The 25,784-nt window shown below is 62.2% G+C and overlaps 1 protein-coding gene across 1 annotated transcript; it reads right to left on the bottom strand.

Moving 5' to 3' along the window:
- Positions 1-1,804: 1,804 nt before the first annotated feature.
- On the bottom strand, positions 1,805-25,530 carry ADGRA2 (adhesion G protein-coupled receptor A2). The gene is made up of 19 exons (XM_064175527.1): positions 25,307-25,530; positions 16,649-16,720; positions 12,332-12,403; positions 12,149-12,220; positions 11,781-11,852; positions 11,000-11,163; positions 10,697-10,910; positions 10,036-10,200; positions 9,245-9,446; positions 9,006-9,155; positions 8,710-8,871; positions 8,152-8,361; positions 7,876-8,077; positions 6,784-6,992; positions 6,094-6,221; positions 5,541-5,664; positions 4,730-4,875; positions 4,471-4,560; positions 1,805-3,677 (listed from the first exon to the last, which is right to left on the bottom strand). Exons 1-19 carry the CDS (start codon positions 25,528-25,530, stop codon positions 2,465-2,467), a joined length of 3,891 nt encoding a protein of 1,296 aa, XP_064031597.1. The 3' UTR covers positions 1,805-2,464.
- Positions 25,531-25,784: the final 254 nt, after the last annotated feature.

The following is a 25,784-nucleotide window of genomic DNA, read 5'->3' on the forward strand; positions in this document are numbered from 1 at the left end:
GTATTGCAGGAAGCTCTCTGCTGCTGTGTCCCTTGCTCAGGATGTAAACAGGCCCACAGCTGACATGAACAAATCACAGCCCCCCCAGGAAAGAGAAGTGTAAGGAATAATACAAAGCTCTTTTTCTGCTATAATACTGTCACAGTGCAGCAAAGCATCTCGAGCAACTCAGCCACCACTCTCTTGCCTGCAGCAGCAACAGGGATGTTTTTGTTTGTAGCAAACACCAGGCACAGGGAAATGTGCCCTAAACCCTTGGCTTGGCCAGGGAAGCTCAAGGGGGCTCCAGCTCTGCAGGAGAGGGACACTTCCCTCCCCCCCACCCCACCCCATGGCTTCTAAAAGTGAGATCAGTCCACCACGAAGTGCTTCTTCTTCCCCAGCCCATGCCCTGCCTGGCCCTTGCAACCCCTCGGGAGGTAGCTAAAAAATGGGATTGATTTGCATGCAGGAGGAAATTGAGGCAGGGGGAGGGTGGGAGGGGGGAGGAGGCAGCAGGCTCCCATCCCACCTCCTCTGCATCGCTCCTGGGGCAGGGGCTGGTGACTGCCAGGCTCAGCACTCGAGGGGTGAAATCACAGAGCCACAGGTTGCACTGGGTTGGAAGGGACCCTCGAAGGTCATCTTGTCCAACCCCCCCTCTGCAGACAGCAGGGACCAGGTTGCTCAGGGGCCCCATCAAGCCTCACCTTGAATGTCTTCAGGGGCCTCCAGCACCTCTGCGGGCAACCTGTCTCAGTGTTTCACCACCCTCATAGTGAAGAACTTCCTCCTGATGTCCAACCTAAACCTGCCCTGCTCTGGTTTCAGAGCATTGCCCCCAGCAGCCCCACTGAGTGAGCAGAGCAGCAGTGGTGCCAGCACAGGGTGCTCCTTGCCTGGCTGTGGGGGCAACCAACTTCCTCTTGTAGGAATCCTTCAGGCCCTGGCAGGAGCCTGCTGCTGCTGCTGCTGCTGCCTGCCACAGGGACCTTTTAACTCACTTTTAGCTACATGCTTCATAAAAGGGGGGTGGGGGTTGGTGGGGGAGGACAGGACTTGTTTACAACTGGGGTCAGTAAGTGTTTATCCAAGTGCCAGCCCTCTGAATGCATCCTGAGAGCTGCCCAGGGAGGGTCCTCAATTCCCAGAATCACAGAACCAGTCAGGGCTGGAAGGGACCCCAAGGACCACCCAGCTCCAGCCCCCCTGCCATGGGCAGGGACACCTCACACCAGAGCAGGCTGTGCACAGCCTCCTCCAGCCTGGCCTGAAACACCTCCAGGGATGAGGCTTCCACTACCTCCCTGGGCAGCCCCTGCCAGGCTCTCAGCACCCTCCTGCTGAACAGCTTCTTCCCAGCATCCAGTCTAAATCTCCCCATTTCCAGCTCTATTCTGTCCTCCCAGCCCTATCACCCCCTGACAGCCTAAAAAGTCCCTCCCCAGCTTCCTTGTAGCCCCCTTCACATTCTGGCGTTGTTCTCCAGGAACGGACCTGGCTCCCTGGGACCTTCTTCTTGTCTTACACAAGAGCAAGCCTGGGAGCCAGGAGGATTCTCTGCCTTTCTAACAGCAATCCCAAACGTCCTCTGCGTGTGACACCCCACCCCCCACCCCCTGCTTAGGTTAAGGCTGAGACCTGCTTTGGGTCTGAGCTCTTCGGTGCTTCGGTGGAGCAGGTCAGCCTCTGGCAGCCCACCCCATTGCATAGCTTGTGCCTCTGAGGGCTGGGGAGCCTTTTCTGGCCAGGCTTTTAGTGTTTGGCATTCAAACAGTGCAGACAATCCTCTCCCCTTGGAGCTGAGGCTCCTCTTACCTTGTGCTTGCTTTGCAGTTATGGCTTTTTACTTCAGCAGCCACTCAACCCCCCCGGGCTAAACGCTGGCACCTAACACAGGCTTGAGCCTGGGAGAAGACTTCAGCTAGAGAGGCTGCTCCTCTGACCCGCCCAGCAGCAGCTTGTTCAGCTTGGGGTCGTGCAGGCGTCGGCCCTGCGGTGCCCGCAGTGGAAAAGGGCACTCGGGGCAGGTGCCCTGGGTGGGGCTATTGCAGTCGCGGCAGAGCAGGCTGTGGGCAAGGCGCCGGGGCCATGCCCGCTGCTGGAGAACACTGGTGGGGAAGGAGGCGCTCGCCTCCCTCTCTGCTCTCTCTGGGCAGAGATACATTCAACAGCAGAGCTCTGGGCACCAGACCTCTCCTCTCTAGGTGGCAAAGTAGCATCTAGGGCCAGTCTCAAGCCAGCTGCAGGAGCGACTGAAGCGCAGCTGCTGGAGGACCAGGGCTGCCTTTTGGCTTCCAAAGCCTGCCACTGCCGCAGGAAGCTTTGAGCCCCTGCGGGGATAAGGCGAGCTTGGCATCACCCCGTGCCCAGGGGGGAAGGTCAGAGCTCCCCCAGCCGTGCCTCCCGTCCCCTCTAGTGCACATAGCAGCTCCCGGCAGACGCCCGGAGGAAACCGCTGTGGCCGCGGGGTCCTTCCCCACCTTCACACGGTGGTCTCACTCTTCCAGAGGCCTGTCTTCATGCCGGCCACGCTGTCAGCGCTGGCCAGGTTGATGTCGTACTTGCTGCCCTTGAGGCCACCGTTGTGGCTGCCCACGTTGAGGGGGTAGGAGCGGCGCTTGGCCTCCTTCTCCCCGGCGCTGGCTTGCCGCAGGTTGTCCCTGCTGGCGCTCCTCCGGCGAGCCTCGCCGAAGTCGGGGCCCCTCCGCCCGCCGTCGCTGCCCTCCGAGGGGCTGGGTGCCATGTCCCCGTCCTGGGGGACGCGCGGCCCCGGGCGGCCGCTGCTGCCGGGGCTGTTCCTGCCGCTGTGGTAGCTCTCGGAGTGGCTGTTGTGGAGGCTCCCGCTCTCGCTGGAGGGATGCTCCGAGGAGGGGCCCCGCAGCATTTTCAAGCGGTGATGCTTCCCCTCCCGGCACTGCTTAGTTCTGCGCGGGTGGCTCCTGCGGCCGTGGAGGTTGCTGGTGTGGCGGCCGGTGCCGGCGAGCTTGCCGTCGGTGGCGTCTGGCTCCGGGCATGTGGCTGGGCGAGCGTCCGTCTGGCTCTGGGCCACCTGCAGGTTGGTGAGCTTGCAGCGGCCCCCGGCCGAGCTGGCGCTGCTGGGTGAGGAGGAGGAGGAGGCTGCAGAGTGAGCTGCCTCCGGGTCGCAGCTGATGAAGACCTGTGAGCCGTCCTCTGGTGCCAGCCCGGGGTGGACGTACGCCTGCATGGGCAGGGCGTTCCTGTAGGAGGGGCAGCAGGAGAACCAGGAGTTGAGGACGTCTCGGCGCCGCACGCAGTGGTGGATGAAGATGAAGAGTCCCAGCCCCACGGCGGTGATGCCGTAGAGGCAGCTGAAGACGATGTTGAGGTACCAGCGCTGGGACACGGCCATGGCACCGAACGTCCACAGGGCAACGTACAAGGCGTGGGTGGTCACCAGTGCCCAGAACTGCACCTGCAGAGAGTAGACACCATCCGCCTCGGGGCAGGGCAGCCCCGAGTTCAGCGTCACCGAGATGGAGCCGGAGTCGGTCAGCAGGTCCCCGGCGCCGCCCAGCCGCGCTGCTGGCTCCATGGGCTCGGGGACTTCTTTTCGCCGCGGCGGTTGGCACTGGAGGCTGAGCCCGGCGCAGAGGAAGTAAATCCAAGTGACCAGCAGAATGAAGGCCACGGGCACGTAGAAAGCCCCCAGGCTGGGCCGCCACACCAGCCAGCAGCTGCGTGGGAGCAAAAGGACCTCGGTGAGAAGGTCACACAGCACCCTGCAGGCTGGCAAAGCCCCTCAGGATCACCAAGCCCAGCCTAGAACCCTGCTCTGCAAGATTCACCTTAAGCCGTAGCCCCAAGCATCACATCCAAACCACCCTGAAACACATCCAGGGTGGGTGACTCCAGCACCTCCCTGGGCAGCTCACTCCAGTGCCTGCTGGCATGGCTGCTGTGGTGGCACAGCGGCTGTCTGGCTGCTGGATTCCCGGCACAGGGCAAGAGCCTTGGCCATGAGTCCTGTGAGGAGGAGCTGAGGGAATTGGGAGTGTTTCGCCTTCAGTAGAGGAGCCTGAGGGGAAACCTCATTGGTCTCTGCAAGTCCCTCAAAGGAGGTTGGAGCCAGGTGGGGTTGGTGTCTTTTCACATGCAACAAGTGTGAGGACAAGAGGAACTTGGCCTCAGGCTGTACCAGGGGAGGTTCAGGTTGGATATTAGGAACAGCTTCATAGCAGAAAGGGTTCTCAGGCACTGGAACAGGCTGCCCAGGGAGGTGCAGGAGTTGCCATCCCTGGAAGTGTTTACAAGCCACCTAGATGTGGTGCTGAGGGAAGTGGTTTAGTGGCAGTGGTTGGCAGCAGGATGGGACTGTGAGCTGGGTGAGTGGTTGAGCTTGGTGATCTCAGAGGCCTCAGTTCTATGATTCTATGCTCTCCTCAGGCTTTGCTGAGCTTGCCTGGGCTCCTGGCATGGCTGGCTGCCCTTGCCCAGGCAGAGAGAGCCCACCTGAGCAGGGGCACTTACTAGGGGTTGTTGTCGTGGTAGTTGTGGATGTTGACAGCTGCTGTGACCCCGCAGATGATGAGGGGGATGCCACCGGCGATCAGGTAGAACCTGTGTGGGGAGGACAGTGTCACCCCACAGCCCAGGTGAGCCCTCAGAGAGCCTGGCACAGAGCACGGGCTTGTAAAGCAGATGAAGTCCTGCCAGGCTCTGGCTGTGGGTCAGGAGATGCTCCCCCAGCTCCTCCGTGGAGCTGGGGTGAGGGGAGGGGGCCTCATACCGCAGCATGGGCCTGGGGGCTGGCTGGGACATGTCCCCATCTGGCTGCTGTGGTGCCTTCCAGGTCACCTCCTTGTAAAGCACCCTGGCTTTGACTGCCATCCACAGCAGGGTGGAGAGGGAGGAGTAGTGCAAGATGATGCCAACCTGTGGGAGAGACATTTGGCAACAGGGATCTTTGATCACATTGGGTGCTTCTGTGCTCCACAACCTCCCTGGACAACCTGTGCCAATGCCTCACCACCCCCGACCCGTGCCAGTGTCTCACCACCCTCAACCTCTGTCAGTTTCTCACCACCCCCGACCCGTGTCAGTGTCTCACCACCCTCAACCTCTGCCAGTTTCTCACCACCCCCGACCCGTGCCAGTGTCTCACCACCCTCAACCTCTGTCAGTTTCTCACCACCCCCAACCCGTGCCAGTGTCTCACCACCCTCAACCTCTGTCAGTTTCTCACCACCCCCAACCCGTGCCAGTGTCTCACCACCCTCAACCTCTGCCAGTTTCTCACCACCCCCAACCCGTGCCAGTGTCTCACCACCCTCAACCTCTGCCAGTTTCTCACCACCCCCAACCTGTGCCAGTGTCTCACCACCCTCTCTAAAGAATTTCTTCCCACTCTCCAGGCTCACTCTCCCCTCACCCAGCTCAAAGCCATTGTCTCTCATCCTGTCACCACATCCCCTTGTAAAATGTCCCTCCCCAGCCACTGCCCTGAGGGTCATGGCAGGGTGAAAACATTCCACGCTGGGCTCTGCCAGCCCTGGGCAATAGCAGCCCGTGGTGATAGTCCTGGCTGCCCTGGTACCTACTGCCTGGCAGACGATCAGGTAGCTGGTGAGGGTGATGCCTCCAGCAAAGACAGCAGCAGTCATGGCAATGTGGAAGCAGAGGTTGAGCAGCATGTGCCAGCCCTTCCGTGGGATCAGAATGGTGCTGCAAGAGACACCATGGGCACCCGTGAGCTCCTGGCCCAAGTGGGACAATTCCTTATGTGGGGCATATGAGAGAGGCACAAGTTGGTGCCAGTCCTGGCACATGTACTGCCTTGCTGGCTCCAGAGAGATGTTCCCACGCAGGCTGTCCATGCCCAGGTGGCCAAGCATGGCTGAGCCATGTAAGTACATGTGTGTGGGGGATGGACTCCTGGTAGGTGCTGGCAGTGTGACCATCCCAGGGCTGTCAGCAGGGAGCCTCTGGTGCTGGGATCCCTGGACATCCACTCCCTGGATGGTCACCTCCTATGAGCCATCCCCACACACCATCCTCTTAACCATGAGCATCATCTGAGGAGCTTCTCCAGCTGTCCCCAGAGACCCCCACCCATGCCCAGCCCCTCCACCCACGGCCAAGCCCCTGCCTCACCCGTGGTTGACGATGTAGGTGATGATGGTGGTGAAGAGGCAGAGCAGCAGCACGGCCGTGCAGGTGTACATAGCTGGGTGCAGCACCTCCACTGCTCCTCGTGCCTCGCTGGGGAACCCACTCAGCTCCTGCACAGCATGACACAGCCCCTCAGACACTGTGCCACCCGTGCCCACTTCCCTGCACAGCATGACACAGCCCCTCAGACACTGTGCCACCCGTGCCCACTTCTCTGCACAGCATGACACAGCCCCTCAGACACTGTGCCACCCGTGCCCACTTCTCTGCACAGCATGACACAGCCCCTCAGACACTGTGCCACCCGTGCCCACTTCTCTGCACAGCATGACACAGCCCCTCAGACACTGTACCACCCGTGCCCACTTCCCTGCACAGCATGACACAGCCCCTCAGACACTGTGCCACCCGTGCCCACTTCTCTGCACGGCATGACACAGCCCCTCAGACACTGTGCCACCCGTGCCCACTTCTCTGCACAGCATGACACAGCCCCTCAGACACTGTGCCACCCGTGCCCACTTCCCTGCACAGCATGACACAGCCCCTCAGACACTGTGCCACCCGTGCCCACTTCCCTGCACAACATGACACAGCCCCTCAGACACTGTGCCACCCGTGCCCACTTCCCTGTCCCACCCTGCCAGACTCCACACCCCTGACCCCACCTACCATGAGCACAGCCACGTTGCTGAGGTGCCGGCAGTGCAGGGAGGTGACGTTGGGCTCCCGGGCAGCCAGCTGGCAGCCCTCAGCACTCCAGCCCCCCATGCCCCCCAGCACCTCAAAGTTCCAGTATGCAGCCACCGGGTCTGCACCCTCCCCGGGGTGCCGCAGCGACACAGCCACAGGCTCCGACAGGTTCCCCACTCCACAGCCATCTGCAGCAAGAGAGCAACCTGGTCAGCAGGGCAGGAGCCATCCACCTGCACCCTCCAGGCAGGCTGGGCACAAGGGACTAATCACCATGCCCCACATAGGCATTGCCACCTCTCCTCAGGGATCCCCAGGGTTGGGTTTGTCCTGCAGGAGCACCAGGGCACAGCCCAAGGAGCTTGATGGAACCACAGAATGGTTTAGCTTGGAACCATGGAATGGTTTAGTTTGGAGCCATGGAATGGTTTTGTTTGGAGCCATGGAATGGTTTAGTTTGGGGCCATGGAATGGTTTATTAGTTTGGAACCATGGAATGGTTTAGCTTGGAGCCATGGAATGGTTTAGTTTGGAGCCATGGAATGGTTTTGCTTCAAGATCATTGAGTCCAACCACTAACCCAGCACTGCCAGGGCACCACTAAACTGTGTCCCTCAGCACCACTTCTCTGCAGCTTTGAGATCTCTCTAAGTGTGGAGACTCCAGCACTGCCCTGGGCAGCCTGAGCCAGGCCTTGACAGCCATGGCCAACCTAATCCTCCCTTGGGGCAACTTGATTGGGGCAATTTCCTCTCATCTTATCACCTGTTCCTTGGCAGAAGAGAGCAACCTCCAGTTGGCTCCAACCTCCTCTCAGGGACTTGTAGAAGGCAGTGAGGCCTCCTCTCAGCCTCCTTTACTCCAAGCTAAACACCCTCAGCTGCCCCTCCCCAGCCCTGCCCTCCAGACCCTTCCCCAGCTCTGTTGCCCCTCTCTGCACCTGCACCTTTATAGAGTGAGTGGCCCCAGACTGAGCCCGGTGTTAGAGGTGCAGCTTTCCCAGCGCTGCTGGAGCCCCTTGCTCTGAGAAAAGCCCCCCACGGGACACCCCCAGCCACAGGCAGCCCTTACAGGTCCCCGCGTAGATAACCGGAGTGGCCACGCTGCGGCGTTTGCCGTCGTCGGCCAGGCGGGAGGAGTTGCCGGTGCTGCAGAAGAGCTTCCCGTTGCGGAACACCAACAGCTGCAGCTTGCAGTCGGCCGCCGGCGCGGTGGGGACAGGGCTGGAGAAGAGGCTGGGTGGCAGCTGGATGGAGGCCAGGGCGATGCTGTTCTGCGGGCACACGGTCAGCGGTGAGCGGGGGCTGCCCCCCATCCCCAACCCCTCGTCTCCGGGCTCACCCCTACCTTGATGTGGAAGCTGGTCAGGGAGACGTTGGGGCGTCCTGTGGTGCAGCGCAGCCTCAGCTGCTGGTCGGACACGGGCTCGGCCCCCCGCTCAGCCTGGGGGGAGCGAGCTGCAGGACCCCCGTCCCGCCGCTGGAAAGCCACACAGCTCAGCCCCACGTAGCTCTCGGGCTTCACCACGTACGCCTCGAAGGCGATGTTGCGGGAGTTCTGCCAGGCACAGCACCGTGTCAGCCCTGGCATGGTCAGAGGCACCCCCCCAGCATGGGCACCCCAGGCACAGGCAGAGACTCTCTAGCATGGCAGAGAGACCCCAGGCACGGGCAAAAAACCCCTCAGCATGGGCAGAGACCACCACCCCCCCACCAGAGACCCCTGGCACGAGAAGAAAGACCTCAGGCTTGGGCAAAGACCCTCGATGTGGGCAGAGACCACCCACCAGCATAGGCAGAGACCTCTGGCACAGGCAGAACCCCCTCAGCAGCAACCCAAGCATCTCGTCCTCTACCCACAGAGCCCCCACGTCCCCAGGTGGCCCCCTTATTGCCCCCTACTCACCACTGCCATGTGCTGGGAGTTGCTGCCGAGCGTGTGGGCAGCGATCTTCTCCAGGGAGCGGACGATGCTGGTGCAAGCCTTCTCCTCCTTCTGTGACATCCACAGGATGTGGTCGTCCACCAGCATGATGTTGCTGGCCATCTCCACGATCACATCTGTCAGCTGCGAGGACAGCGAGCGGCGGCGCAGTGAGCCCCTGCCAGCCCCACCAGCAACCATCCCAGTTCATGCTTTTCCACCCCAAAACCAACCCTGCAGGGCTGGGGCAAGCCGGGGACAGGAGCGGTGCTAATGACCTGCTTGATCTGGTCCACGTAGCCGATGAACTTCTCTATCATCTGGGCCACGTAGAGGACGTCAACCATGTCCGAGAAGTTGGCTGCCTCAGCCGTGTAGACACGGAGCTGGTGCGCCAGGGTCAGGGCGTTGGAGGCGTTGATGGGCATCTGCAGAGCAGCAGGGCCACGGTGGGGTGATGGTCACCGGCCGTGCCGGGCCCCTGGCGCAGATGAGGCCCCCCCGGTCCCTGGCTCACCAGCACGAAGGTGTAGAGGACGCGGGTGATGTCGTTGGTGTAGAGGCAGTGGGAGTAGTCCCCCTCCTCCCAGCGCCCGGCGCGGTCGCAGCGGCGCCACGCCTGCTTCTCCCCCGCCGAGCCTGTGCCAGCCGGCCCCGCGGCGAAGGGGTACTGGAGGCAAGGCTGGTAGGCAGTGATCCCTGCCAGGGTGCGGGGCCACCTGTGGGCGCGGGCACAGAGTGACCTCGGGGCAACCAGCACCAGCAGCCCCTTCCCGCTGCAGCCCCTTCCCGCTGCAGCCCCTTCCCGCTGCAGCCCGGTGTCCGTCACCCCCGAGCCTGCTCCCGGCGCTGCCCGGCGCCACACCCGCGGGCACCACAGATCCCCCCACATCGGCTTCCTCTTGGCTGCCGGCGCGCTGAGGGTGATGTTCCCCTCGAAAGCTGCCACCCTCACCTCAATCCCGCATCCCGTTCGGCTCAGCGGGTGGTGGCAGGGCAGGGCACAGCTAATTTAAGCCACATTGACTGCAGCAGTAATTTTTTACCCCGTAACGGCCCCGCCGGGGTTACCGCGGGCGCTCGGAGCCTTTCGTCTGGTGCCAGAGAAATTCCAACACCTCAGCTGCCGGAGCCGAGCTGCGCCGCCGGCACGGGAAGCTCTTTAAAGCGCTCTCGGTCCCCGCGGCCGCTAATCGCTAACAGATGCCCGCTCACCTGCGGCCAGCTCCCTGCCCTGGCATGTGCACCACGCACAACCCCGTCCCGCCACGGCACTCGCCCCACAGCCCGGTCACCGCCAGCCCCTACCGAAAGTCCCCGCGGTTGTTCGTGACCCGCTCGGCAGGGCAGTAGGACGCGGAGGTCTCCAGCACCACGATCTCCACCTTCTTGCTGACGTTGCCCTGGGAGGTGGAGACGGCACATTCCCACTCGCCGTTGGCAGAGACGTGGATGTTGGAGAGGATGAGCTCGCTGCGGGTAGAGGGGACGGGCTGGCACTGCGGGTCTGCCCCACCACAGACCCGTAGCAGTGGTCCCCCAAGCTTGAGGATGCAAACCGCGAAGCACAGGAGGTGTCCACAAGTGACATCACCCCCACGGCACTCGATAGTCAAACCGGCAACTCCTACTGCCACCATAGGCATCCACTCCCACCCTCATCCGCAGACCCACCTAAAATCCGTCTCTAAATCCTTCCCGTCCCAATCCCCATCTCATTTCCATATCTGCCTTCATCTCATTTCCATCTGCATCCCCAACCCATCTCCTTCCCTGTCCCTATCCCTATCCCAATCCCATCTCCATCACTGTCCTCATCTCACCTCCACCACTGTCCTCATCTCACCTCCATTACTCCACCCATCCCATCTCTATCACTGTCCCCATCCCATCTCCTTCCCTCTCGCTATTTCAGTCCCCACCACCGTCCCTACCCCACCTCCATGCCCATCACCTGTCCCATCCCAACCTGGTGATGAATGTGCAGTCATGAATGAGGCTCTCCTCCACGATGACGCCCGTCCGCTCGTCGTCCTCCACGGGCTCCCGGTTGTGGTACCACCGGATCTGGGTGCTGTTGTCCAGGTAGGTGGCGGTGCACTGGAAGGGCAGCCGGTCCCCTTGGAACACCACCTGGCGCAGCGACGGGATGAGGTGGTGGGTGTGCAGCTCCGGGGCGCCGGCTGCAGGGGACACAGCCAGAGGGTGAGCCCGCGTCCCCTTCGCTGGCACTGCTGCCCCGGCCCCGGCCCCGGTCCCGGCCCCGGCTCACCGCAGCGGAGCTGGCTCTCGGGCGCCCCCCGCAGGGGAAAGCCGTGCAGGTGCCGAGGGTAGACGCAGATTGTCCGCTCCGAGATCTGCGCCGAGCGGTTGCGAGCCCAGGGCAGCACCCAGCGCAGGTTGCAGTCGCATGTCAGGTACTCGGTGGCGAAGTCCCTGCAAGAGCCACAGTCACAGGGTGCCCGTGGGGGCTGGGACAAGCCTCCAAGCCCAAGACCCCCTCTGGGTGCCGAAATGAGAATCATGGAACTGCTTTGGTTGGAGGAGACCTTTCAGATCACTGAGTCCAACCGGTAAACCTCCCCTGCCAGGTCACCACCACACATGTCCCTCAGTATCCTATCTCCAGGGCTTTGAAGCCCCTCCAAGGGTGAGGACCCCACTACTGCCCTGAACAGCCTGGGTCAGGCCTTGGTGACTCTCTGGGGAAAGAAGTTGTTCCTCATGTCCAACCTACACCCCCCCTGGGGCAGCCTGGGGCCATTTCCTCTTGACCTATCACTTGTTCCCTGGGAGAAGAGACCAAACCCCCACCTCACTCCAGTCTCCTTCCAGGGAGCTGCAGAGAGACAGAGGGTCTCCTCTCAGGCTCCTCCTCTCCAGGCTGAACAATCCCAGGTCCCTCAGCTGCTTTTCACCAGATCTGTTCTCCAGACCCTTCACCAGCTTCATGGAGTGAGTGGCCCAGAACTGAACCCAGTATTTGATGTGTGGCCTCCCAGTATCTAACGCGAGTGGACAAGCCCTGCCCTGGCCCCAGGGCACAAACTCACACGACTCTGAGGGAGGGGAGCTCATCGAAGACATCAGGGGGGAGGCTGGAGAAAATGTTCCCAGACATGTTCCTGCAGGACAGGAGAGAGGTGGCATGGAGGAGCTGGGCACATACTGGGAGAGGGCATAAACACCTCCCAGACCCCTCCCTGTGCCCACACACCCTATCAGACAGCTGATCAGGGTGGTCGTGGGGCAGCTGCAGCTTAATGAGCTCCCACAGTGGTCACGGGCAAAGGGACGAGGCACAGGGACAGCCCCAGGGTGCAGAACTGCCAGCGATGCCAGGGCATGGGACATGTCCGGGGGCTTCTCTAGAGATCCAGGGAACAAGGCTGGCCAGGGGGATCCCCTGGGAGCTACTTACAGCCTGAGCAGGTTGGGAAGCCCCTGGAAGACACTGGCGCTCAGGCAGCCGATGCGGTTGTTGGAGAGGTCCCTGCAAGGCAAGCGGAGTGGCCATCAGGACCGGGGACACCTCACTGCCTCCAGGGTCCCCAGGCCAGCCCCGGGGGCTCTGCGGGCAGGAGGAGGCTGTGCTGGCACTTACAGACGCTTCAGCTCAGGGAGGCCGAGGAAAGCACCTGGCTGGACTGTGCTGATCAAGTTGTTCTTCAGGTCCCTGTGGGGAGACAGACACAGACCTCAGGGTGTGCAAGGGGAGCCCAGGACCTGACCTCTGCCCCATCCACAGCAGACCCAGCACAGCAGGGACCAGGGCATGAGCTCACCCTGAGCCTTCCCCAACCCCCAACTCCCACACGCGGGTTCTGCAGCCCCCCTGCCAGAGCCTCATTAGCAGCTTTCCATCCCATTGCCCTCTCGTTATCTCTCCAAAGGGCTGAGGGGAGGCATGAGGCTCCCTGCGGCTCACAGAGGGGGGATGCCAGCCCTTCTGCACGCTCCAAGCATTGCCCTCCCGTGCTGCCGTCCCCTCCTCTGGACTGTTTCCAGAGCAGCCATATCCCAGGGGGTTGTCTCCTACCAGTGGGATAAGAGGACATCACAACTGCAGTGGGGCCCCAGAAGGGTTTGGGTTATCAGCCCAACTGGGCATGAATCTAATCAGAGCTTTGCCAGGCATGTGCCAGAGTGGGGTGGCCGAAGGCACCATGGGCAGCTGGGAAGTGCTGGTGGCATTGGCTGCCCCTTCTAGCCTCTGGGACCATTGAGGGGGCTCCTGCTGAGCACCAGCCCTGACAGGAGAGGAAATGGGATCCATATGGAATGCTGTGTTTATTTATAGCAGTCTGCACGGTGCTCATTGCCAGGTCACCCACTGCTCCCTCTGCAGCCCCGGGGACAGCCCAGCAGACATATCCCACATTTCCAGGCCACAAGTTGGTGCCAGGGATGAGGGAGTGATGGAAGCACTTCCAGCAGGCCTGGAGGGGTGCAGGCAGAGTGGGGGTGCCACCAGGGAGATGTGAGGGCCCACGCAGGGAGAGGAAACTTGAGCAATGCTGTCTGCACTTCACGGACACCTCAAGCCTGTCAGAGCTGCAGAGGCGTTTGGCCAATCCCCTTAGCAGCAGACTCTAACTTTGCATCAGCCCTGGAGTGGGCAGGCAGATGGACCAGAAGATTGTTCCCTCCTCCCTGCAGGTGTTCAAGGCCAGGCTGGATGAGACCTTGAACATCCTGGGCTAGTGGGAGGTGTCCCTGCCCGTGGCAGGGGGTGTAACTGGATGAGATTTGAGGTCCCTTCCAACCCGCTCTGTGTTCCGTGGCACACAGACCTGCTTTGCTTCCAGACTCAAACCCCGCCGGCAGGAGTGCGTGTCCCAGGTGACCCCGAAGGGGCAGGGCTTGGTCTGTGGGGTGGAGCACAGCCCTACACTGAGCCCCCTGGGAAAGGGAACGTGCCGGTGGCACCCTCCTGGCAGTGTCAAACCAGTCTGGCTTGGCCAGCACAAGGGCTCTGCCCACACCCGTGGGCTCTCTCTGCTGGCTCCGAGGGCAGTGCGTGCCGGTGTCTGTGCGGGCAGAGGTGCAGGCAGGTGCTGAAGGAACAGCTCCGCTCACCTGCGCCACCACCACCTGTCCTGTGGCCACCTGCCCGTCCACGCCCTTAGATCACCCACGCCAAGCCGCGCTCCCCACCGGGGGCCACCAGAGGTCCGCAGAGTCCCCACACCCCAGAGCCCCACGCAGCACAGCCCGCAGCAGCTGGGGGCACAACCACCCCATGCTGGCTGCCGAAAGTCAGCGCTCTGCTCTGGGCTGCAGGAGGCCGAGGGGCGCAGGGGACTACTAGCCAGGGATGGGACATGCTCATGGCCAGCCTGGTGCCCGCCCGGCTGGGGAGCCTTCCTCACTCACTTCCCTCCTCCCTGCTGTCCTGGGGCCGATGCTGCTCTTTTAGGGCGAGGCTCCTCTCTCTGCAGGGCTGTTGTTTGCCTTCATGTTTCCATTGGTCCTGAACCCTCTCCTCTTCCTCCTGCCCTGGCACGGTGACTCGAGCTGGCAGTGCCATGGTGCCACATGCACACGGGATTTCCCCTCTGCCACCCCCAGAGCAGCTGTATCGAGCCTCGACACGCAGCAGACCCTGGCACAGAGGGTCTGACCCAGCCTAGCGCAGCCGCCGGCAGCCGCAGCCACACCAGCAGCACCCATCTGCGGCAGCCGGACAGAGGGACAGACTCCGTCTCGCACCCTTGTTACTCGGCCGAGCCCCAGCGCAGCCTGAAGCCCCAAGTGCTGGCCCCAGCCGAGGGCAGGACATTCCCGAGCAGGGCTGTGCTAATGAGCCGCATACCGGCCCCGCTCAGACTCATTAATCTCATTACGCCGCCACAAATCACCGCAGATGCCAAAGCTGCAAGCCCGGAGGGTGGCGGCCTGTGGGGACACCCTGGGAGTGGGTTTCCCCCCACCGTCTTGGGACATTGAAGCACCCACGATGAGCAGCCAGGGTGGATGGGAGCCCTGCAAGCCCCCACAGGATGAGGAGAGAGGGGGACCTGGAGCCTCCCACTGCACCCCCACCGTGCCAGCGTGGTGCCTCCACGGGGGCACGTCTGTGCCACGGCCCCAAAGAGACCCGATGAAAACAATCGCAGCTGCTGTCGAGGGCAATCAGGCAGGGTGCGGGGCGATGTGGGCCGGCCCAGGGAGGGGCACCACTGCCCACGGGCCCTCTGGACACGCTGGCACTCCTCATCCAACCCATGCGGGGTTTTGGCATGGCAGAGGGGAGTGGGAGGTGACATGGGGCAGCTGCAGGGCTTTGGCATGGCAGGAGGTGACATGGGGCAGCTGCAGGGCTTTGGCATGGCAGAGGGGAGTGGGAGGTGACGTGGGGCAGCTGCAGGGCTTTGGCATGGCAGGAGGTGACATGGGGCAGCTGCAGGGCTTTGGCATGGCAGAGGGGAGTGGGAGGTGACATGGGGCAGCTGCAGGGCTTTGGCATGGCAGGAGGTGACATGGGGCAGCTGCTCTCCCAGAGCTTGGAGAATTTTGGGAGGATCCAGAGTCTGCAGCATCAGGGCCCCCATGGGGTGCCAGGTTCTTCCCAGGGAGCAAGGGAGCTCAGTGCCCATCATGTCCCCAGGGTTCAGACGTCAATCCCTCCCATTAAGGAGCACTCGGTGCCAGGAGCAGAAGGAGCTGAGCCCTGGAACCATGCTGGGCAAGAGTGGGCCAGGGATTCAGGGTCTTCAAGGTGACTGCTTCCTACTCACCCCAAAACCAGTCCATGGGGATTTTCATGGCTTTAAAATGCCAGCTCAGCCCCAGTGCCATGCACCAGTCACCACAGACACAGAGAATCACAGAGTGGGTTGAGTTGGAAGGGAACTTGAAGATCATCCTATTCCAAGCCCTTGCCATGGGAGTGGACTTGGATGATCTTCACCTCCCAACCAGCACAGTTTGCTCAAGGCCTCACTCAACCTGGCCTTGAACAACTTCAGGGAGAGGGCATCCACAGCCTCCCCGGGCAACCTGTGCCAGTGTCTGCCCACCCTCACGCTAAAGAATTTCTTCCCATTCTCCGGGCTCGATCTCCTCTCCCAGCTCAGAGCCAGTGGCTCTCATCCTGTCACCACTAAGCCCTTTCCCCAGCCGCTGCCCTGAGGGTCTCTGCAGGGTGAGCACCATTCCGAGCTCCGTGCTGGGCTCTGCCAGCCCTAACAGTCCCCTCTGCCTTGGTACCTACTGCCTGGCAGAGGGTCAGCAAAGACAGCAGCGGTCATGGCAATGTGGGAGGAAGAATTTCTTCCTAATCTCCAGTCTAAACCTCCCCCCACTCAAGCTTCAATCCCCTCCCTCTCAGCCTAGCACTGCCTATGAAAGGTACCCACAACCACAGCCCTGCCACCCGGCTCTGCAGAGAATGCCCAGGGCAGTGGCTGGGCACAGTGCCCATGGGTGCCAGCAGCCAGGCCACCACCGCACCGGGTGACGGTCGGGCGGCGGCAGCCCCAGCGGCTCGGCACAGGAATGCTCCAGCCGCTGGCGGGGCCGTGGCAAGGAACAAAACGGGCTCAGTGCGCGGGTCCTGCCGCCGCATACCTACAGATCAAACCCAGCTGGGGCCGTAAATCTCCCCTCGCTGCAGCTCCCTCCATAGAGATGCCTTTCACGGACAGATAAGAAAGTTGACTTTGTTCGAGGGGACAATGTCCCTTTTCATACCGCACCCCCATGGACTGTACCCCCCCGCCCCCCGCGGTGCTTCCCGTCGCAGCACAGCTCCCGGGGTCCCTGGGGTGCCCCTGGGTGCCAGCAGCAAACCCTGCGTCATGGTGCCGACCCAGGAGCAGGACCTTCACGGTGCTGCCGGCACCCAGCCTGCTCACAGCCCGTGGGCGCTCTGCCCCACGCCGCCTGCCACCCCCCGCAGCCGCAGCTGGGCACTCACAGCTTCTCCAGCAGCCGCAGCCCGAGGAAGGAGCCGTTCTCCAGCACCGCGATCTTGTTGTTGCTCAGCAGCCTGCGGGAAGAGCAGAGGGAGAGGAGCAGCCCTGTCACTTGTTCCTTTGACTCCCAGGTAGCCTCACCCACGTCCCGGTGACCTGCGGGCAGGGGGCAGCCAGACCCACCACGAGAGGAGGCAGCCCTGGCTGGGCTGGTGGCGATGGTGAAGTTTAAGGGCATGTTTGTGCAGCCAGGAGGGGGCCATGCAACGGCCACGGTGGTGCATAGCAGCACCAGGCTGGAGGTGCCCAGGGCTGTGCCAGCTCTTGGGGCATTGCTCCTGGACTTGGGTATGGGTGGTGAGATCCACAGGCCAGCACACAACTCTCCAGAAGGTTCTAATTCCAGTGAGAGGGCATCCTGAGGGCCTGCTGCCAGGTGGGGTCCCCCTGGCACCCCAAGCTCTTGTCCCCCATCAGTCTGAGCACCCTCCAGTCACAGCACCGTTGTCCATCCTGGAAGCCCCCCAGCACTGAGATGCTATCCCCAAATAAACCCCTGAGCAGGCCAGAGGGGCCCCTGTGGGGCGACAGGGGGGGGAGGAAGGGAACAAGCACCCGGCACTTCATCCAGGAGCTCATTAAAGTGGGTCAGTGGCAATTAGCAACGCCAGACCCCACAGCCTGGGCACAGGAGAAGGCTCCTGGGGCCCTGAGGCACTCCGTGGGAGCTGCCGAGTGGCTGCGTGGGCGCCAGCAATGTCCCCACCGGCAAAAGCAACCCAGAAAGCACCAAAGGCAGAGCGTGGGCAGCTGCCAGCCAGGGCCGGGAGGGCACCCTGGAGCCCCAGCCAGGGGCGAGGCATGGGGAAAAAAGGGCTCATTGAGGGGCAGGGCTGGGGCTGTTTACACACGGGGGGGCTCCACGGCTGGGCTGAATGGGGACTGTGTGCTGCTGAGCTCCAGCATCCCCCCCAGACACCCAGCCCCCCCCAGATGCCACCAGCCGTGCTTGGCTCTCCCTGGCTGGGGTCCCAGGCAGTGGGCAGGAGCAGGACCTGGCTGCCAAACCCCCCAAAGGACGGCGGGGAGGGGAGGGCTGGGGGGCTGCATCCTGTGCTAATGAGGAGCCATCATCGAGCACCGCCACGGGGCCCTGTGACCTGGCTGGCGGCAGGGAGCGGAAGCGGCCAGCAGCCTGCAAATTGCTTCCACACGCCGGTGGCCAGAGTGGCTGTGGCCAAGGCCATGTCTCGCCCTTTCCCCACTGCCAGGGCCTTGTTTTCCCGGGGCTTTCACAGCCCCAGAATCCTGCTTGGAGCAGGGATCCACAGGAATGCTTCCAGAGCAGCACTGCTCCTGCAGCAGCTCTGGGATGCTGCTGGAGCAAGGGGCAGCAGGGATGCTCCCAGAGCAGCAGCACTCCTGAAGCAGCCCCAGCTCCTGGGCACAGCAGCCCCATGGTGCCCCTTGGTTCCCCTTCACATCATCTGCAGGGGCTGTTGCTCAAGGCTGCCCTGGCCCCAACAGTTCCAGAAGGTTTTCATTCCAGCAGCAGCCAGTTTCACAACCAAGCAAAGGCTCTGCAGGCTGTGTGCATGCAGGGGGACCTCAGGGCTCCCTGCTAAAGCCAGGGTGAGCAAAAACCCCTGGCACAGGGGACCCATCTTGGGGCTGTGAGAGCTGCAAATACAGGACCCTGACAAGTGCACAAAGCTCCAGTCCCAGATGCCCTCTCTTTGCTCCCTGGGCTAGCAGAGGGGTCCTTGGCATGGCCAAGGAGATGTGGAGCCAGAAATCCCAGGCAAGCTGGACCTGGCCATGCCACACCCTGCCAGGGCATGAGCTCTGCAGAGGGTTACAAGCACAGCTGTACCACCAGTGCAACGGGCAGAGAACAGGCAGCCAGCTAGGGACTGGGGACCAGTGCATCAGGGAGCTGTGCCCAGCTGGGAACACAGTCCTGGCTACCCTGGAGCTGAGCCCCGGCGTGGGGGGGGGGGTTGTTTGCTTTGGTCACAGACCCCTGGGACCATTCACTCCTCCACCATGAAACCAGAACTCCCTGCCTTAAAAGGCAGCACTCCCACGGGCCCCCACAGCCCCACAGGCTCAGCCTCCCCTGTGATCTGCAGCCAGGCCCCAACAGCCGGGAAGATTCCGTGGGACATCCTTCCCGTGGGCCAACTCAAGGGCAAAGCCCCTCCTGCTGCCACCAGCCATCAGGCACTGCAGCAGGGGTACAACACTGCCTGCTCAGTGCCTGGCTTGCCCCTCCTTCAGGAGGTGAGGTCCTAGCCCAAAGGGAGCGTTGGGCACAGGGAAAGGGCACTGGAAGGAGTGACTGGGCTGAGTTTTCTTCCCAATGGAACTATTTTCTGGGAAGAATCCTGGCTCTGCTTTTCCCTGTCCCCTAGAAGCTGTCTGGGCCATGCTCCTCCCTCCGGCCCACAGCCTCAAACATGGAGTTAGTTTGTTTTCTCCAGGCTGATGGATATTCTGTTCCAAAATGTTTTCCAGGTTTGATGTTTGGTTTGGGGTTTGTTTTTTTTCCCCAGGAAGCTCCCCTCAGGCTTCATGAGACTCCCCACTCCTGCGTGTCTGCAGGCAGCAGAGCCATGAGTGGGTCTCTGCATTATCCCCTTACAACCAAGAAACCCCCAAAATAGGATGGAATAAGTCTGCCTGTGACAACATCCTGAGCCAGCAGGCAGGGTTTAAGGGGAGAGCAGCCCCCAGACCACCCTTGGGGAGCAGGACCTTGCACTGAGACTCAGCCCTCAGCATGCAGGACTAGGGCTGGACCTGAACCCCTCGACTGAGTTTCAAACCCCAAGAGCTGTCCCAGCCAGCTGCAGGGATTGGCTTGGGGAGAAAAGGGCATGGGGAAGCTGGAAGCAAACCCATCTGCTCCCTGAGCCCCCCAACTCACCATGGCCAGGGTGGCTGCTGCTGCTGGGCTGGGGTTGTGCTGGGCAGGGGCTGTGGCTGCTCACCGAGGTCTGCGTGGGCCTGGGGGGGCAAAGGGGCCGCGGTGCCCCCACGTCGCAGCCGTCCACAGGCTTGGCAGGCCATGAAAGCACAGCTGTGCTCTTCTGGAGCCGGGGCTCGGCCGTGCCTTGGCGCTAGCCCAGGCTGGGACTCCTCGCCGCGGCAGTGCCGGCAAACGCCCCGGTAAGAGGTACCCCCAGCCGGGCTCGGAGCAGGAAGCTCTGGGGACCTCATGCACACCCCTGCCCCTCAACATTCATCCTCCCTGGTACCTCTTCATCATCCTCACATCCAAACCAGCCCCTTCAGCCCATGAGGCTGCCCCAGTGCCCTCCGGCATCGCGGGGCGTGGGCGGGTGGGCTCCCGCCGGGACAGCAATGGGTTAATTGAGAGACGGCTGGAAAAGTCTCCCCGGACAATGCGGGGGTTAAGGCCCGGAGTCAAATGCGAACAGTGGGGGAATGCGTGGCAGGGACGGAGGCAGCAGGAGAGACGCTCCCCTCCCCCCCGCCCCGAGGAGCATCCTTCTGTCCCAGAGGGATTGAGCCTTGGAAGGGGTTCAGCATTCCCACTGCAGCCCGCCCGCGCCAGGACTCTCAGGGCTAGGACCTCTGCAGGCGGGGAGATAGAGAGGGGGGAGAGATTCCTTCTTCTAATTCCTCTTCACCGCCTTTTTTTTTTTTTCCATCTCAAAAAGAGGAGCCAAAAGCGAAAAAAGAACCAACAACCAATCAACAAAAAAACCCAAGATTGTTTTTTCAAGCGTGCTGGAATCCACTTGGATAAATAACAGCTCCAGAAACTGGGCTGCTGAAATAATAAACTTCCTCTGGACCCAACCAAAAAAGGACGTCGGGAGACGGTGGCTCCCCAGCCCGGGCAGGCGAAGGCAGCGGCGCGGAGGTTAATAAGGGGGGGCTGCGGTGGGGGTGGGGAGGCTGCTGCGCTGCGCTCTCCGAGTGCATTAACTCAAAGCATATGCTCGGAGCAGATACGGCGCAGGCTGTGCCCCGAGCAGGGCTCGCTGCTTTCCAGAGGGCTTGTAGGAAGGGAGAAGAGGAGCCCGGGGCTGGTGAGAGGTACTGAGGGCTCCAGCACTGGGAAGAGCTCTGGGATGCAGCAGCACTCCACGGGAGGACCCCACAGCTACTTGTCCAAGCAGGTTGGAGCCCCCTCCAGGCACGGCCAAGGTCACTCTCTCCCTGCTTTGTTTGGGAGCTCAGGGGCTCTTCCCCTCCCTGCGACTTGCTCGGGGCGTTGCCTGCAGCCTGGCGTCACACCAGGCTATTTTGGATGGTGAAAATTATTGTTCCAACCCTCAGCTTTTGTCAGCACAGGAAAAAAGAAGCCCTGGAGAGAGGGTGAAGCCTCCAGAGCCAGCGTGGGATGCTCTGACACACCAATGCAGCACCCTGACCCACAGGTGCCCCCCAAAGCCCCAAACCTGCTGGAGCTGCAGCACAGTCGGTAGCAAATCCGTGCTAATGGCCGTGCTGTCGGGTCGGTGGTGGGACTTGACCTTAGAGCAGACAGAAGATCCACTAGGACTCCAGGAAATAGAGAACTGGGGAAGGTTTGGGAAAGAAAACCATCGGCAGGGCCCGGGAGGGGCAAGCCTCGGCGAGGGGAGCTGAAGCAGAGCTGGAAATTGGTCATAAGTCAAAGCCCTCTGTTCCCTGCAGACAATCTGTAATTTCGGTGCAATCAAGCTGTGCTCAGAAATGAGGCCTGCGCTGGGATCCCACATCTGGAAGAGGTTTGGGCTGCCGCCCGTGTGACAGCAGGGCTGAGCGGGGCTGGCCGCGGCCGGCGCAGCGTCCCTGGGTCTCGTTAGGGCTGCAGGGATATTTCCACCAGGCGATTAGCACAGGGCTCAGCTGCAGGGGGAGGGAATTAAAGCCTTCTTAATACACTGTCTGCAGAGCCCCAGCACCCTGCGGCCGCGCTGGAGGGAGGGCCCTGAGAGGTGCCGAACCCTCCTGTCCCCGACCTGTGGGAAGAGCGTGGTCCTGAGAGGCTGGTCTGTGATGGGGGAGGTAGGCAAAGGACTACAGTCAGAGAATTGTTTGGGTTGGAAGAGATCTCCAAGATCCAAGTGTCAAGCCAACACCACTGTGGCCTTTAAACCATAGCCCCAAGTGCCATGGCCAGGGGTTTCTTGAACAACTCCCAGGATGGGGACTCCACCACCCCCCTGGGCAGCCTGTGCCAATCTCTGACCACTCTTACAGCAAATACATCTTCCCTAATATCCAACCTAACCCTCCCCTGGCACAATTTCAGGCCGTTTCCTCTTCTTGTATCACTTGATAACAGTGAGAAGAGACCAACCTCTACCTCATTCCAGCCTCCTTTCAGGAAGCTGTAGAGAGCAGTGAGGTCTCCCCTCAGTCTCCTCTACACCAAGCAATCCCTGGGCTGCACCGCTGCAAGCTCTGCTGGGCAGCTGCAGACAGGTAAACTCTGCAGGGCTCCAAGTCACAAAGGGGTGACAGCTCAGCTGCTAAGCCTGGGACCCCTCCTGTCCTCCCTGCAACGAGCTGGAGGCAAGAGTCAACCTCTAGGTATAAACCAAGGCAGAGAACACATGCCCTGCAACATCTGCTGGGGCTGCCGGGGGATACTGTGCCCCTGTGAGCATCACCCTGCTCAGCAGACCCCACACACCTGCCCATGCCAGCTTCCATCCCATGGAGAAGGCAGCGCTTCTGCCTGCACTGATCCTGGCAGGTCACCCTGTCCCCACTGGCCACTGCTCTCCCCACAGCAGGAGCTTCTCAGTTAGGACCAAGAGCCAGCATGGAGATGGGTAACTGGGCAAGACCCAAAGCACCTCTGTCCCAGCACCATCACACAGCTCAAGGGGCTCCAGCTCCATGGCCCTGCTCTCACACCCACCACTGGCAAGGAGCAGGGCCACCAGTTCCCAGCACCCCAAGCCATGCTGGGGCTGTTCCCCCTGACACAGCTTCCTCACATGGAGTTAATTTCTGCAGCTCCACATCTGTGGGCTCTGCCTCAGCTCTGGTTTGCTCATTCCCACAGCAGCAACCCTGTAAGAGGATGAGAGAAGAGAGAAGGAGCCACAGCTCTGCTTGGCAGATGGTTCCTCATGGAAAACCACCGTGTCCTCCAGGATGCCACAGCCAAGCCCAGTGCTAGCTGGAGAGTAGGCCCCTGGGGCGGTGGGCACCCCTCATGCCCCATTCCCTGCGCTGCCCATCTGCAGGCTGTGGTGCCAGTGAGCATTTCTCAGGCACGGGAGGGGTAAATAAGCAGCAGCTGCCGTGGAGGCAGTGCTGGATTCCTCAGCACAGGGCTAATAATTAAAGATAAATAAAGAAGTAAACTGAGAGTGTGAGAAAAAGCCAAAGGAGAGTCACAGAGAGGGACTCACAGGGTGGCAGAACTCCTGCAGACACCCAACCTCCTCCCAGCCATCGCCCAGAGCTGTGGGCAGGACAGCCAGCAGCCCTCCTGCCCGGAGCTGCTGGGAAGAGCCTCCAAAGGCTGGAACAGGGCTGTGGTTCCAGATGTTGCTCTGCATTGCTCTCGCCATGTGTTCTCTGTGACCGGGGCAGCAGCAGTGCTGAGCATCCCCCAGGACACAGATAGGCACTGAGCACCCCTGGGGACACAGGCAGGACCTGAGCATCCCTAAGGGCACGCAGAGAAGCCCTGCTCAGACCCGATCCAACCACAGGGTTAGAAATGTGGCTGTCCCCAGCAGGGTGTCCCCCGAGCACGTGCAGCCCTCGCCACATTCCGGCCCCGCTGCCTCCTCTGCTCCCTGCCCCGCACCCTGGCGGCTCCGAGAGACGCTCCCAAAGCTGGAGCCTCTGGTTTTGATTGTTCCATCTGGAAAGGGTTTAGAATAAATCATGTTTACTGCTCGAGAGCAGAGCCCAGGGTCACCACATATTTGTAGGTTTCTGCCTACGCCTGTAGGTTTCATGTCACGTTTTAGTGGGATCGTGTAATGCCCTAATGCTTCTGCACGGTCATATCAGTCCCACCGAGGGAGCTGGCTCCAGCACAGGCAGCTCCAGACCCTCCTGTTCCACCAGGCACGGCCCACTTTAGCTGCTCCACCAGCACGGGGCTGCGTGGGGCTCAACGCACCCTCAGAGCCACAGTTCCACTCACTCGGACTGAAGAAAGCACCAGAGCAGGAGACTCAGCGAAACTCTTCCCAGACGCAGACTGGCAAAGGTCTCGGACATCCCCACGGGCGTTTGCGAGGGGCCGACGCAGAAGGAACGGCCGAAGGAGGAAAGAAATGAAGAGCAAAACTTGCCTGAGGGTGACGGCAGAGCCCGGCCCCTGCCTGCCCCGCAGCCTCGCCGTGCAGCTGGGAGCCCGGGACACATCCCTGGCGCTGCTGCGGGATGAGTCTCGCTGTTCCCAGGACCATTGCGCTTCGGAACCCACGCGTGGCACCCGCGCAGCACAGGCGACTTTCCCAGCCCGCTCCACGTGCAGGGCGGTGGCATCGGCTGGGTCCCCTCCGCGGCCAGCGCCGGGCAGGCTGTGTCGCCTCAAACCGCAGCGGCTCGCCGGTGAGAGGAGCGGCACAGGGGGAACCAAGCAGGATGCTCAGAAACGGCGGCGACTCCATCGTGAAGAGCGACGTGACCAGGCGAGTTCCATCGCACAGCAGCAGATGGGACCAGGAGCACAGCAACCCCCAGCCCCCCGCAGCAGCACAACCCACCCAAGGAGCAGAGAGGGGAGAGCCGAGGACACGGGCAGGGACGGCCACCCTCATGGGACAACACTCCAGGCGACAGTGACGCTCCCTCCAGCAGCGGCCCTGCTCTCCAAGCCAGATTTTAATTCAAGTGTCTCCTCCGGAGTTATAAATAGAGCCTGCAACCCGCTGCAGCCAGCGGCCTCGGCCCTCCTCGGCACCCAGGAGGCAGCTCCAAACCCTTTGCGCGAACCCAGGCTCCACTGCCTGACTCCCATCTCCCTCTCAGCAGACGATTCCAGGCAGAGCAAGTCGCTTTCAAACACAAACATCCTCCTCCAGCACTCAGGCAGCAGAGGCTGCAGAGGGAAGCGTGGAGAAGGAGCCTGTTTCCTGGAATTCCAGCTCACGTCCACACTCTGACCCGCGCCGTGGGGGGAGTGGGGTTCCCCCCGTGACCCTGCGGATGTGACACCCTGCTCCAATGCCACCGAAACGCAGCCCTCCCCCCCCCGGCTCCGCAGCACTTTTGTGGGTGCAGATTCGATTCTTCAGTGAAAGAAGAAGTGACAAATGCGACTCTTGGTCTCGCATGCCCCCCACGCTGCAGGACTTTGGCCCCCGTCCCCCTTATTCCCCCCATTCCCTGCCCACCCATGGGAACGCAGGCCCGGGGACGTCCCCGGTCAGCGGCCGGGGTGCGGGGTGATGCGGGACCTCCCCGCTGCTCCAGACACCCCCCGCGGCCACCGGGGTCGGGCTCAGCGCATCCCAGGCGTAGGCTCCAGCTCCGCTCAGAGCTCCCCGGCGCAGCAGATCCCCGCTGGAAGCTGCCTGGGAGCGATGCCCGGGGCCAGAGAGGTGATGACCGGAACAGTGCTCGGTACGGGAGACACTGTCCGGAGGCAATGCTGGGATCGACGCTCGGGATCTCGGGGTGATGCCCGGGGTAGGCAAGGATGCCCAGGTCGCGGTACTCACAGCGTGACGGTTCCGTCGGGCAGCAGGCGCGGCTCGGGCGGCACCGGGAGCCCCCCGCCGCTGCAGACCACTCGCCGTCGGGGCGGTGCGGGGCCGCCGGGAGTTTTGGCCCGTTCGGTCCCGCATTTGCAGCCCAGGCTCTGTACGGGGCAGCTCCGCGCCGCCCCCGCGGTGCTCAGCGCCGCCGCCAGCAGCAGCAGCCCCAGCCCCGCTGCCTGCCGCATGTCCCCGGCCCCGGGCCACGGGCTCCGGGCTCCGGCTCCGCGCCCGCCGCCGCCCCGCTACCCGGGGCGGCTCCGGCGGCGCCACCTCCCCCGTTCGCTGCGCTCCTCCGCCGGCTCTGGCACCTCCCCCGGCCCGCCCCGGCCCGCCCCGCCCTGGCCACGGCCCCAGCGGAGGGTTGCGACTCGGCTCCCGGTCCGGGAGGGAGATGGAGTCCCACGGGGACCGGGGCTAGAGACCGGAGCGGGCGCGGGAG

This window comes from Pogoniulus pusillus, chromosome 42, assembly GCF_015220805.1.
Source record: "Pogoniulus pusillus isolate bPogPus1 chromosome 42, bPogPus1.pri, whole genome shotgun sequence".
Taxonomy (NCBI): domain Eukaryota; kingdom Metazoa; phylum Chordata; class Aves; order Piciformes; family Lybiidae; genus Pogoniulus; species Pogoniulus pusillus.